At 48.3% G+C, this 13979-nt stretch overlaps 1 protein-coding gene across 4 annotated transcripts in view; it reads left to right on the top strand.

Annotated features, from left to right (window-relative positions):
• Positions 1-433: 433 nt before the first annotated feature.
• Positions 434-13979, top strand: part of Rfx2 (regulatory factor X2) — a 67207-nt gene continuing 53661 nt past the window's right edge. For 2 of the 4 annotated variants that reach the window (XM_087565040.1, XM_087565039.1), the window contains exon 1: positions 434-1371. In XM_087565040.1, coding sequence (XP_087421166.1) covers positions 1087-1371 — 285 coding nt within the window. In that variant the 5' untranslated portion in view covers positions 434-1086. The remainder of the gene's footprint in view (positions 1372-13979) is intronic. The other 2 variants (NM_001106877.2, NM_001413766.1) reach the window with 1 other exon arrangement.

Here is a 13979-nt window from a genome sequence, read left to right as displayed (position 1 = left end):
TGGTGGCACCAGCCTTTCACCCCAGTAGTGGAGGATATAAGACAAAAAGATCACTAGCCTGGACTCCATAGTGGGATCTAGTCTAGCTTGGGCTACTTAGCAAGACCCTGCCTCAAAGAAAAAGCAAAGTTTTGATTGCTTTGGGCACATAAGCCCAAGTTACCCATATTCACTTGTGTAATTGGACATTCAGTTAATGAATGGAGCTAAGGTCTGAGAGGCCCCTCTCACTTGTGTCCCTGAGTTTGAATCCTTTTTTTATTTCTTTTTTTCGAAGCTGGGGACTGAACCCAGGGCCTTGTGCTTGCTAGGCAAGTGTTCTACCACTGAGCTAAATCCCCAACCGCTGAAACCTTGTTTTTACATAACTTTTCACTCTATTTGTTGTCAGTGTCACCTCACCAAAATATAAGCTTTATAAAGACACCACATTTAGACCTGTTTAATGGAGGGGTTGGGAAGGGGAGTTGTCAGCTTAGACAGGATTGGTGCGCACACATCCATCATCCCAGCACTAGGGAGGTGGAGCCTGGAGAACCAGGTGCTGGAGGCCAGCTTCCGCTGGATAGTGAGTGTATACAACACAGTCTCCTAAAAAAACAGGGAGAAGCGCTGTAGAGGAGGCTCCTGCTCTTGCAAAGATCCATCATTGCTCAATTAGGCGGCTCACAGCCAATGGCTACTCTGGCTCCAGCGCGATCCGACGCTCTCTTCTGGCCTCCATGGGCTTTGCATGCACACGCACAGACAACACTCTTTTAAAAAGGAAAAAGTTTTCAGTTTGTGGACTATGAAGGAGCAGGCGCAAGGTGATGGTCCGCTGCTCCTTTTAGACGGTGAGCGCCTCCGTTCTAGTGGAATCACCGTAACTCCGCAAAACACCCGCTGCCCTGACAGGAGCCACCAAGCCGGCCTCGCACACCTCCTTAGAGTCAACCCTTTAGAGCTGCGCGCCTCTCGCCAGGCCCCACCCTCCACAGCGATTGGCTAGCATTCTACTCAGGGGCCTGCCCCTTCACCCCTGATGGGCACTATGAAAGCCAATGGGGAGATCGCCCGCCTTGCCCGAGGCCGTTGGAGGCGGGCATGGGCGGGCCGTTGGGGGGGCGGGGCGTGCAGCCTGGTAACCGTTGCCGGGCGCAACGCCCCGCCCCGCGAGGGCTGCGCGAGGCTGAGGCGGGCGGGCGCCTGCTGCGGGCGGGCGCTGCGGGCGGGCGGGAGGGCGGCGGGAGCCGGAGGAGGAGCGGCCGGCGCCGCCACCGCCGCCGCCATAGAGACTGTAGCCGTGGAGACTGTTACTTACCAACGCGGAGCGACACGCAGCGGCCAACGCCGCGGGAGCCGCTACCCGAACTCCCTGCCGAACTCCAGGTGAGCGGTGCGGCCCGGGCAGGGGGCAACGGCGGGGGCGGGATCCCGCTGTGGGGGGGTTGCGGAGGCGGGCGCGGTGGGACCCGGCGCCCCAACTTTGCAGAAGCCAACCTCAAGCAGTTCTGATAGGAGCCTCTGATTTGGGGAAGCCTTGGGCTGGGTGGGAACCCCTCTCACATTCTGAAAAGTTTGTAAAGTAAAGCGATCTCTTCTCGCCTTTGACGCACTAAATCTTACTTTGAGGGGCGGGGACTCCAGAAGACCCCCTTGTCTCTTATTTTTACCCAGTAACGCTTGGAGCACGGAGGCGCCGCCAAACTGGTCCTTGCTTTCATTACCCCCTAACCTGAATTCGGGATTGCCCCAAACCCGCTCCTTGCTGTCATCCCTCCAAAACCTGAGTTGGGGACTCTCACAGAGCCAGCCATTCTCCCCCAAGTCTGAAAACCCAGGGGCACCGTCTCCCCTTTATACTTCTGAAATCGGGGTTCTGGTTGTCATCCATGAATTTGACTCCGAGGGTACTCTTCTGCTTGGTTCATAAGTTTTGACCCTCTTAACTAGGCACACTGGATTTGGGAGCCCCGGGACCTGTTTCTTGGGCTTTGACCAAAATAGTCACTGCGTTTGTTCTGGAAGGACCCTTCGTGTTTTCTTGCTCCCCAAATTGCCCAGGCACCCCATATCCTCGGACCACTCTCCCCTGGAACCCTACACTGCGTTTGGAGTCTTTTCCCACGCCGCGCTGTGAAGCTCATGCGCACCCACAGCTTCCCCTTCGCCGAGATCCACAATCCAGAAAACTTTTCCGAAGGAAAATATTGTGTAAACCGTTTGTAGGAAGATCCAGTTCTGGAGAGTGCGTGCGCAGCTCTCCCGTGCACAGGCAGCACATCCCAAAACACCGGAGTGTCTACTGGAGTCCCTTTCCATAGGCCGCATCCTCAGTCGGGATCCGCTAGGGCAATGGTTATTTCCTCGGCCCCCAGGGAGCTCAGCTTCCGGACAGGCCCCTAGGGTGGGGGGCAGGGGATGGGGCCCGCAGGGGTTGGGGCGGGAACGCACCAAGAAAGGAGCTGGGCTCCTTTCTCCTGAGACTTCATCCCTGCTTTGGCATCTGGAAGACACTCTGGTCCTCAGTCATTGCCTTGCCTTGCCTTGCTTTGCTCTGCGCCCCCTCCCCCAGGAAATTTCTACAACGATTGAGTGTTAAGTAATTTAACTTTATTAGCATGTATTACTTGTACACAATGATGTGTGTGACCTTTCCCCGTACGTTTAATGTGTTCTGATAATACCTCACCACTCACCTCTCTTGCTCCCTCCACTCCTGATGACCCGACTCCGCCCACCCTGGCCAGCTTCTACTTTTGCCCCTTTTTTCCTTGAAGGGAACAGAGTTCAGTTGGGGCCACATCACAGAGGACAATGGTTCCCTCCTCAGAGGTGGCATCAGATGCCTGTCGGTCCTCTGGAATCAGATGATTCCTTATTGTCAAGTGATTGGCCTTCCTATTTAAGTTTCTACATGTGTGTATTTATTGTGTATTTAACCACCCTGAGGTTAGAGGACAGATTACAGGAGACTCTTCCTCCAGCGTGAGTCCTGGGAGCTCAGTAGGCTTGGTGGCAAGAGCTCTTACCTGCTGAGCTGTCTCCCTGACAGTGAAATGAACTTTTCATTTAAAGTGAAGCAAAGACAATTCCAGGGCAGTGATAATAAAATAATAATGACACAAAACTTCTCTTTTTTTTTTTTTTTTTTTTTGGTTCTTTTTTTTTCGGAGCTGGGGACCGAACCCAGGGCCTTGCGCTTCCTAGGCAAGCGCTCTACCACTGAGCTAAATCCCCAATCCAAAACTTCTCTTAAAATGTTTTCTTGTTTGTATTTTTAACATCTTTGGCCTCAGCCTGTGAGGGTGCTTGTTTGATGGGACTAAGTTCTGATTGAGTCCCTGCCCTTCTTCACTGTAACTTGGGTTCAGAGATGGAATGGACTGGAAAAACCACCCCAATGTGGTCGCTTACCACTCCCAGTGTAGAAAGAGAACTCAGGCCTCAGAGAAGGAATCTAAGGCTGTTACCATCAGGCCTTCTACTGCCTGTCTTGTGGGTCACTGTGGCTACCTGAGCCACTACCGGGCTGTGAAGAACTTGTCACCACACTGGGCCTCTAAAATACAGCCTATAATTCTCTTGCTGCATGAAGTATTCCCGCCTCTTTAGACTGTATTAGTAGTGGTATTTTAAAAAATCTTTGTGTGTGTGTGTACACATCTGTATGCGTACACATCTCTGTGTGTGTGCACATCTCTGTGTATGTGCACATCTGTGTGTATATATTGTGTGCACATCTGTGTGTGTACACATCTCTGTGTGTGTACACATCTGAGTATGTGTGCACATCTCTGTGTGTGTGCACATCTCTGTGTGTGCACACATCTGTGTGTACACATCTTTGTGTATGTGTGTACACATCTGTGTGCACACACCTCTCTCTGTGTGTGTACACATCTCTGTGTATGTGTGTGCACATCTGTGTGTGCATGTGTGTACACATCTGTGTGTGCGCATCTCTGTGTGTGCACATCTCTGTGTGTGCACATCTCTGTGTGTATGTGTGTGTGTGCACACATTTGTGTGTGCACACATCTGTGTGTATGTGTGTGTGCACATCTCTGTGTGTGCACATCTCTGTGTGTGTACACATCTGTGTGTGTACACATCTGTGTGTGCACACATCTGTGTGTGTGCACACATCTGTGTGTATGTGTGTGTGTGTGCACACATCTGTGTGGGCTATGTTGTACACATTGGAGGTTAGAGGATGATGTGCAGGAGTTGGCTCTTGGCTTCAGGTGTGTCTTGAAGATAAAACACAGATTATCAGACTTGGCAGCAAGTTCCTTTCTCCTACTGAGTCCCTGAGCCTTCCCGTGGATGATATAAATAGTCATCATATATTAGTATATATAAGTATGTTCATATGAAGGTAATAAGTTCATATATAAACTAAAGGTTGCTTGGCTTGTTAAGTCCTTGGCTAGAAGGAATCACATCTTTTCTTTCTTTGCTATTTATTTATTGAGGTGCTTGGCTTTGCATACACTAGGCAAGCATTCTGCCACTGCCTGGGCGTTCCAGCCTTGTTTCTTATTCTATTGTACTTTTTGAGATAGGGCATCACTATGTAGCCTTGGTTGTCCTGGATCTTGCTCTGTACACCAAGCTGTCCTCAAACTCAGAGATCTACCTGCCTCTGCCTCCCGAGTGCCACCTGTTTCTTTTAAACTGAAGCTAACTGTTTAAATAATGCCACCCCTTCCCTGTGTACTTGTAAACTATGGACTCTTCTTGAAAATGAGGCGAGCTGTCTGGAGGATGTAGTCCTCAGCAAACTGCAGGAGGGAACATGCAGCTTCCTTCCTGTCTTTGGGCTTTGGGGCTGAGATGACCCTAGCCAGAGCTCCTGCCTAGAAACTGACTATTGCAGAGAAGTGGAGAGCAGTGATGGGTCACCTCATGTCAGTTGTAGTTGTATCCCCAGCAAATAAGCCAGGACTAAATATAGGGTGCAAGTTGGGGCATTGTGCTCTGGTGCTTGGAGCTTCCTAGACAGTGGTATTGCTGGAAGGACAGTGGGTTTGTGTGCTGCTTAAGCCATTGGAATCCTTTACTGGAATTTCAGTATGTGTGGGACGGCTCAGCCCACCTTTGTCCAGCTTTAGGGAGTGGATGGATGGACACACAGACAGGCTTTATAGATGGATGGGTGGCTGGATGGGTGAATGAGTGAATGGATGGATCGGTGAGTGGAAGGATGGGCAGGTGTTGTATTAAGTTTTTAATCTCATACAGGAGTTTCTACCCTGCCTTTGAACATTCAGTTCCTAAATAAGACACAGAACTTTTATATTTATAATAAGCTTTAAAGCACCAGAGCTGGGCAGATATCCGCCTCTCTGCTTCCCCATCAATAACCTCGAGTTACAACTTGCCATGTTCCATCGGGCTGCTCTTGACTCCAATTGGCTAGCCCTCATGGCCTTGTTCTCATGACTCACCCAGCCCGTGGTGTCTTCTCCTCCCGCTCTTCTCTCCTTCATGGTCTCTGCCTCAGACCCTAAGCCTGGGAACCAAAACCTTTCTTCTTTCCAGCTACAGGCTATAGACAACTTTATTCAATCCATAGTTTTAAATTAAGGGGCAAAGTTAGGTAACATTGCTTGGTGTGCAAAATGATCTCCCCAACTCTGAGGCAACCAGGGCCAGTATATAGCATTACGATACATCGCAACAGACCAAATCTCAACAGGGAGGTGGGTGGGTGGGTGGGTGGGTGGGTGGACGAACAGACAGGTGGATGGGTTGGTTGGTGGGTGCATGAATTGAAGATGGATGGGTAAGATGGATGGATGGGTGTGTGTTGGAAGGTGGAGATGAGCTGGACCACCTGCGTGACTCATGGTCTTCTGTCATCAAATGACATGTGGTTTGTTGCTTAAGACTAGGTCTCCGTTATTTCTGAACTTGAACCACGATCCTTCTTATCCCCAACTGCCACTATGCTGCTAGGTGGTCAGGTAGGCGCTGCCTCTCCGAAAGGAGAAGTCATTTAAGGAGATGTTCCTGTTTTGACAAGGATGCTCTAAGGTGGGAACATGCAGCAGGTGCAGGCGATGGCCCTGCCCAGCTCCCAGGCCTTTGTACCCAAGGAGCCTTTCAGGTGCTGATGGCTGCTTCTGTATAGACTCTTCTTGATACTTGAAACCTGAGATGATCAGGTCTGGCTCTGCAGGGTCCCCAGGTCCATTCCTCTCATTTCTTACTCTTCATCACTCTGACTCTCAAGCTGACCTTGTAACTCTGTCTCTGGGGTTCTCTCTGTCCAGTACCTATGTACTGAGTGTGCATGCATATTGTATGTTATGTTGCAGTGCTGGGAACTGAGTCAGGACCTCACACATGCCAGGCAGGTGCTCACTACTAAGCAATGACCCCAGCTTAAAGGCCACCAGATTTTAAACCTATCCACTGACAGTGAGAATCCCCATGCTCTGGGCATTATGGTGACCAGGGTTTACTGGGCGGCCAGCCCACTGAGCAGGGCTGTTTTTGATGTCTAAGATCGACTTGCAGGTGCCAACCCTGTGATATCTGGAAGGGAGCCACTGGGAGGTGGGCTGGCCTGGCCTTCATGACAGGACTTGAACTCGGCATCTGGGAGCAGACACCCAGGCCTGTGCACCTCAGCTGTTTCTTACAACCACATTCCTGTCATGTGAGGTGTGGGCATGGCAGGTTCTGCCACTCTTTCCAGCACCCCGGCAACTCTGGCTGCTTCTTTGACCTAGTGAATTCTGTGATTTCCTGCCAAAATAGCTGATTGACCCTATCAACCCAGAGATTTCTGCTCTTGGGGTGTGCTTCACAAGGACACACTGATGAACTCAGGAAACACCACAGACCCATTAAAAGTAGGTGTGTCCCCAGCTTCCACCCAACTCGACATCTCCAGGTGTAGAGTACCTTGTGCCCTCTTCTGACCTCCAAGGCACTCACCATCCACATGATACGTAGATATAAGCAGCAAGAATAAAATCCATGCACATAAAGTAACAAAATGTAAAAATCAGTGGACTGGTGATGGGCTGGGCTCAGTGGCTTCACAGGGGTAGGAAGTGCAAAGGCTCTGGGGTAGAGTGCTGTGTGGGACCCACTGGCACATCAGGGCAGAGGAGAGGTACTGGTTGCTTCCTGGGGATTGGAGGGAGGAGAAATGGAGGTGAAGCCCTGTGAAGAGTTGGGAGGTATGAGTTTGAGGTGGAGGTGTCCAGGAGGGACTGCACATGCCATCGACTCATCAGATGCTAGTCACTGTTCTCCACTGACTGAGTGCCCTCCTGGGACAGGCAGAACCAGCCAGGAGGTGCAGACAACATTCCCCTAAGGACACAGAAGGCACTGTGCCCAAGGGCCATGAGTAGTGGGAAGGTCCTCAGGGCTTCAGCAAACCTTAGACTAGCTACAGAGGCTGGTCCAGAAGTTTCTGATGGCCAACTGCAAGGACCTACAGGAGATGAGGATAGACTCTGGAAGGTCTTGGACTAAGCAGGGATTGTTAACCATGACTATTGGGGTCAAATCTTGTGGGTTATTTTTACATTGGTAAGGGGGTGCCATTGTACACTGGTTGGCCTCAGACTTGTTATATAGCCAAGGATGACCTTAAACTCCTCCTGATCATTCTGTTGTCACTGAGTGCTGGGATGGTAGGCATATGCCTCATTTAGACAGCACCAGGGATAGAACCTAGGACTCCTTGCATGGTAAGCAATCACTCTATCCACTGAATCATGGGCCCCCAAATTTTCCATGTTTTGAGTCAGTGACAGAGATGAGTATCTGTGACAAAGAAGAATGTCACCATTAGGCTTGAACTATATCTGCCCAGCCCTCCTGGTCTCTTGTCTTGTTGGGCTGGAGGCCTCTGAGATCAGAGATTCTGGTGGCTGCACTGGAGGCTGCAACTGCATTGGGAGAGTTGATAAGGACCAATGTGTCCTCAAGGGCTTTCCAGGGCTCACCACAGTGTCTCAGATCCTGGCCATTCAGTGACATCAGGGATATGGAAGGGATGCTTTGGGATCTAGCAAAGGTCATTCAGCCAGCTGTGTGCTTGAGACACTGAGGGACAACAGTGAAGTAGGGAGTCAGGTGGGACATCTACAGGATCTGTGGTGTCAAAGCCAGAGGTCCTTCAGGGGTGTGTGTTGCTGGGAATGAGGTTCCAGAAAGGGTGGGTCCTGAGAGGAAAACAAGGGTGAAAGAAGCAGAGGAGGAAGCTGAGGAGGAAATCTACCCAGCTCATAGCTGGCCTCTGTCATGGCAGCACATCAGCCAATGAAAAGCATCGGTGTGGCCATCTTCAGAGACACCTTTCTTCCCAGATGACAGCTCTGCAGTCATTCGACACCAATGTCCAGCCCCTTGTGCCCATCTTCCTGTCTCTGTGGATCTGATGGTACTGGGACCTCCTGTGGGTAGGGTGCCTTGGCACATGGCCTTCTGTGTCTGACTCATTTTCAATGAGCCCCTCTTGGCTGATGTGATAGCTGATCTTGGTTGTCAACTTGACTGCATTTAGAATTAACAAAGACCCAAGCAACTGAACACACCTGTGAGGGTTTCTTCTTGGTTGCATCATTTGAGATCTGAAGACCCACCCTAAATCTGGGGCACACTTGTGCTCACAGCCCACATAAAAGGACATTGGTGTTTTCTGTCAGCTCACCACAGCTCACTGGCAAGTTTTCTATCCTCAGCCATTTCTCTGATGGTGTTAGAACTCACATCTTAAGGATCCCAACATGGACTTGGGATCCAGCAGCTCTCTAGGACCTCCATGACTACAATACAAGATGGGACTGCTGTGGTGTCCAGTCTCACACAGCAGCCTGTGAGCCACTCTAATAAACCTCTTATAAGTGTGTGTTCCTTCCATCAGCTTCTGTTCCTCAGAGAACCCTGATACAGCTGGATCAGGGATCAAAGTTTTCTTCATCTTATATATAATACTTCAGTGTGTGGATTGTACCTATTTATCCATCCATCCACCTTCTACCCATCCATTCATCGACCTATCTCCCTTTCACCCATTCAGCCTCCTACTCATTCATCACTCATCCACCTACCCACCCCTCCATCAGCCTTCCATCTGTCCATCCACCAATCCATCCCACCACCCACTCACAAACAAATCCACCCACCCAATCCATGTGCTCTGCTGCTGTGTCCACACTGGACATTGGATCACATTGAACAGAGGCCTCTGAGGTGTAGGAGCTGAAAGAGGCCGAGAGGGCATGGGCGGAAATGACTTCTAGCACTGTACACAAAGAAGATAGGAATGGTCAAAGCAGACAAACCTCAGGAGGGGAGGGGCTGTGTCCTAGAAAGACAGGGCAGCAGGGCTTGTGACCACTGTCTGACTTGCTGCTCTTAACCCTTCTGTTTTGTTCCATGAAAACTGTTTACCTCTGAAAAACATTCTGCATTGCCCAGATACTTTCTGTCCAAGAGGTGGGCTGTGTCTTGGAAGTTTGTAGAAATATGTGCCTGTTTCATGATGTCTCTACTGATCCTTTCTGCCTCTCTGGGATGCAGCTCACTGATGCCTCTAACAGATCAGAAAGTTCACAGGAAGGTAAAGGACTAGACTGCTTCTGATAGACCGTTTTTCTTTACTTTCAAGAAAACTCCTTTAGGCCTTTGTTTCTGTCTAGCTTTCTGGAGCCAGCATATATTCAGGTATTTGTGACCCAAGTAGCCGCCATCCCAGGTCCTTAAGTTAACTGGGTGACTGCTTATGTCTCCCCATGTGGAAAGCTAAGGGCAGAAGGTGCTAGAGGGATGGTCTCATGTTAGCAACCTGTGGCCACCAGCATCAACCCTGGTGAGTCCCCTACTTAAGCAACAGAAGTCTGTATATGTTGTGGGAACCACAGTGCAGTTACTCACAGGCTGCCTCGAGCTTCAGAGAGACTCAAACCATGCTCCTAGCCTAACTCATGCTCCTACCCATTTAATAACTGAACAGCATTGGCCAAACATGGCACCCCAGCAATTTCTGGCCAGGGAAAGAATCTCCTTCTGCTCAGCTGGCAGCTTCCAGTCTGGAACCAAGCCTGCTACTGTAAAGTCCATGATTCACCAAAGAATGACTCACCGGGGTCAAATAGTATGTAAGTGCAGAGTGTTTATTCTGCAGCAGTCCAGCATGCTGGAGTCTCCCCATTACTAAGATAGAGACCCTAGAGTGAGCTCTCAGGTTCAATTTGAAGCACTTTAGGGGAATCCCAGGGTAGGTGGGCTTTGACTATCTCCAAGGTCATGCCATTATTGGTTTTTAGGCCTAGTCTTTTTTGTTTAAGATTTATGATTTATTTATTATGTATAAGTACAATATAGCTGTGTTCAGACATACCAAAAGGCATTACAGAGGGTTGTGAGCCACCATGTGGTTGCTGGGATTTGAACTTTGAACCTCTGGAAGAACACTCAGTGCTCTTAACCACTGAGCCATCTCTCCAGTGCAGGCCTAGTTTCTTTAACTGCCCATTGGAAGCCTGTTATGGAATTAGCCTAACCTCCTCACTACCGTTACTTTCCTCCCTGGGCACCTGGGCAGCTTGAGTCTTTGCCCCGCTTGCTTCTGGTCTCTCCTGTCATTCATGCATGCTCGCTCAGCATGTTGGAGGACAGTACCTCAAATGCACATGCGTCCCAGAGGCTAGTGGACAAGGGATCCGGGATGGAGTCTGTGCTTTGAGACTTGGTGCAGGCGCCTGTTGATGCTGAGTCTGTGGCTACACCCAAGTCATGCACATGCCCAGGCAACTAGTCGTCATCAAGCCCTGCAGTGTGTCACAACTGGGAGTTGTTCCAGAAAGTTCCTCAGGTGGGAAGTCCTAGAACGGACATGCAGCCGGCCTCCTTTTGAAGGCTGAGTGTGCAGTGGAGGACTGAAGAGCAGACTGCTGTTTGGCTGGTGGCAGTGTTCATATTCGGCTTTGGTCTTGTCTAGAAGTTTCCAGAGATTTCAGTGTGTTTAAAACAGAGTGTGGGATGGGGTTGGGGATTTAGCTCAGTGGTAGAGCGCTTGCCTAGGAAGCACAAGGCCCTGGGTTTGGTCCCCAGCCCCGAAAAAAAGAACCAAAAAAAGAAAAGAAAAAAAAAACAAAACAAAACCAGAGTGTGGGACAAATGCAGACCTTCAGCAGGTAGAGCAGCCCTGCTGTCTGTCTTTCCTCACGTCCAGCCATTTATCTATCTCTAGACGAGGGAATATCTCCTTTTGACTGGGAGGAAAAGGAAGTTGAGAGGAAAATCCCCAGTGTTGCAATCATATTTATTATGTGTTCTCCTTTGTTTATTTGTTGAGATTATAATAGTTTATTTTTACAGTTATTTTCTTTCCTCTTTTTTATTGGATATTTTAAAATTTACATTTCCTGGCTTCCTGTTCATAAACTGCCCTCCACCTTCTATGAGGGTGTTGCCCCACCCAACTACCCACCCCTTCCTGCCTCCCCGCCCTGACATTCCCTACACTGTGGGGTCCAGCCTTGGCAGGACCAAGGGCTTCTCCTCCCATTGGTGCCCAACAAGGCCATCCTCTGCTACATATGTGGCTGGAGCCATGGATCTGTCCATGTGTACTCTTTGGATGGTGGATTAGTCCCTGGAAGCTCTGGTTGGTTGACATTGTTGTTCTTATGGGGTTGCAGACCCCTTTAGCTCCTTCAGTTCTTTCTCTAACTCTTTCAATGGGGACCCCGTTCTCAGTTCAGTGGTTGGCTGTGAGCACCTGCCTCTGTGTTTGTCACGCTCTGGAAGAGCCTCTCAGGAGACATCCATATCTGGCTCCTGTCAGTAAGCACTTCTTGGCGTCAGCAATATTGTCTGAGTTTGGTAGCTGTATGTATATGGGATGGATCCCCAGGTGGGGCAGACTCTGAATGGCCTTTCCTTCAGTCTCTGCTCCAAACTTAGTCTCCATGTTTCCTCTTGTGAATGTTTTTGTTTCCCCTTCAAAGAAGGACTGAAACATCTGCACTTTGGTCGTCCTTGTTGAGCTTCATGTGATCTGTGGATTGTATCTTAGGTAATCTGAGCTTTTGGGCTAATATCCACTTATCAGTGAGTGCATACCATGTGTGTTTTTCTGTGATTGGATTACCTTACTCCGGATGATATTTTCTAGTTCAATCCATTTGTCTATGAATTTCATGAAGTCATTGTTTTTGATAGCTGTGTGTAGATGTACCACATTTTCTGTATCCATTCCTCCATTGAGAGACATCTGGGTTCGTTCCAGCTTCTGGCCATTATAAATAAGATTGCTATGAACATAGTGGAGCGTGTGTCTTTGTTGTATGTTGGAGCATCTTTTGGATATATGCCCAGGAGTGGTATAGCTGGGTCCTCAGGTAATACTATGTCCAATTTTCTGAGGAACCTCCAGACTAATTTCCAGAGTGGTTGAACCAGTTTGCAACCCACCAACAATGGAAGAGTGTTCCTCTTTCTCCACATCCTTGCCAGCATCTGCTGTCACCTGAGTTTTTTTATTTGTTGTTTAGCTCTGTACCCCATTTTTAATAGGGTTGTTTGGCTCTCTGGAGTCTAACTTCTTGAGTTCTTTGTATATTTGGATATTAGCCCTCTATCAGAGGTAGGATTGGTAAAGATCTTTTCCCAATCTGTTGGCTGCCGTTTTATCCTAATGACAGTGTCCTCTGCCTTACAGAAGCTTTGTGATTTTATGAGGTCCCATTTGTCAATTCTTGATCGTAGAATCATAAGCCATTGGTGTTCTGTTCAGGAAAATTTCCCCAGTGCCCATGTGCTCAAGGCTCTTCCCAACTTTTTCTTCTAATAGTTTGAGTGTGTCTGGTTTTATGTGGAGGTCCTTGATCCACTTGGACTTAAGTTTTGTACATGGCGATAAGAATGGATCGATTTGCATTCTTCTACATGCTGACCGCCAGTTGAACAAGCACCATTTGTTGAAAATGCTATTTTTTTTCCATTGGATGGTTTTAGCTCCTTTGTCAAAGATCAAGTGGCTATAGGTGTGTGGGTTCATTTCTGGGTCTTCAATTCTGTTCCACTGATCTACCTGCCTGTCTCTGTGCCAATACCATGCAGTTTTTATCACTAATGCTCTGTAATACTGCTTGAGGTCAGGGATGGAGATTCCCCCCAGAAGTCCTTTTACTGTTGAGAATAGATTTGCTAGCCTGGGTTTTTTTGTTATGCCAAATGAATTTGTAAATTGCTCTTTTTAACTCGATGAAGAATCGAGTTGAAATTTTGATGGGGATTGCATTGAATTTGTAGATTGCTATTGGCAAGATGGCCATTTTTACAGTATTAATCCTATCAATGCATGAGTGTGGGAGATCTTTCCATCTTCTGAGATCTTCAATTTCTTTCTTCAGAGACTTGAAGTTCTTGTCATCCAGATCTTTCACTTGCTTGGTTAGAGTCACACCAAGGTATTTTGTATTATTTGTGGCTATTGTGAAGGGGATCGTTTCCCTCCTTTCTTTTTCAGCCTGTTTATCCTTTGAGTAAAGGAAGGCTATTGATTTGTTTGAGTTAATTTTCTATCCAGCCACTTTGCTGAAGTTGTTTACCAGGTTTAGTAGTTCTCTGGTGGAACTTTTGGGGTCACTTAAGTATACTATCATATCATCTGCACATAGTGATATTTTGACTTCCTCCTTTCCAATTTGCATCCCTTTGACCTCCTTTCACTGTCTGATTGCTCTGGCTAGGACTTCAAGTACTATATTGAATAGGAGAGAGTGGGCAGCCTTGTCTAGTCTCTTATTTTAGTAGGATTGCTTCAAGTTTCTCTTCATTTAATTTGATGTTGGCTACTGGTTTGCCATATATTGCTTTTACTATGTTTAGATATGGGCCTTGAATTCCTGATTTTTCCAAGCCTTTTACCATGAAGGTGTTGAATTTTGTCAAATGCTTTCTCAGCATCTAATGAGATGATCTTGTGGGGGTTTTTTCCTTTGAGTTTATATAGT

Source organism: Rattus norvegicus, chromosome 9 (genome assembly GCF_021556685.1).
Source record: "Rattus norvegicus strain SHRSP/BbbUtx chromosome 9, alternate assembly SHRSP_T2T, whole genome shotgun sequence".
Classification (NCBI taxonomy): Eukaryota; Metazoa; Chordata; class Mammalia; order Rodentia; family Muridae; genus Rattus; species Rattus norvegicus.
The sequence above is the reverse complement of the archived record's forward strand: the minus strand, read 5'-3'. Positions and strand labels throughout refer to the sequence as shown.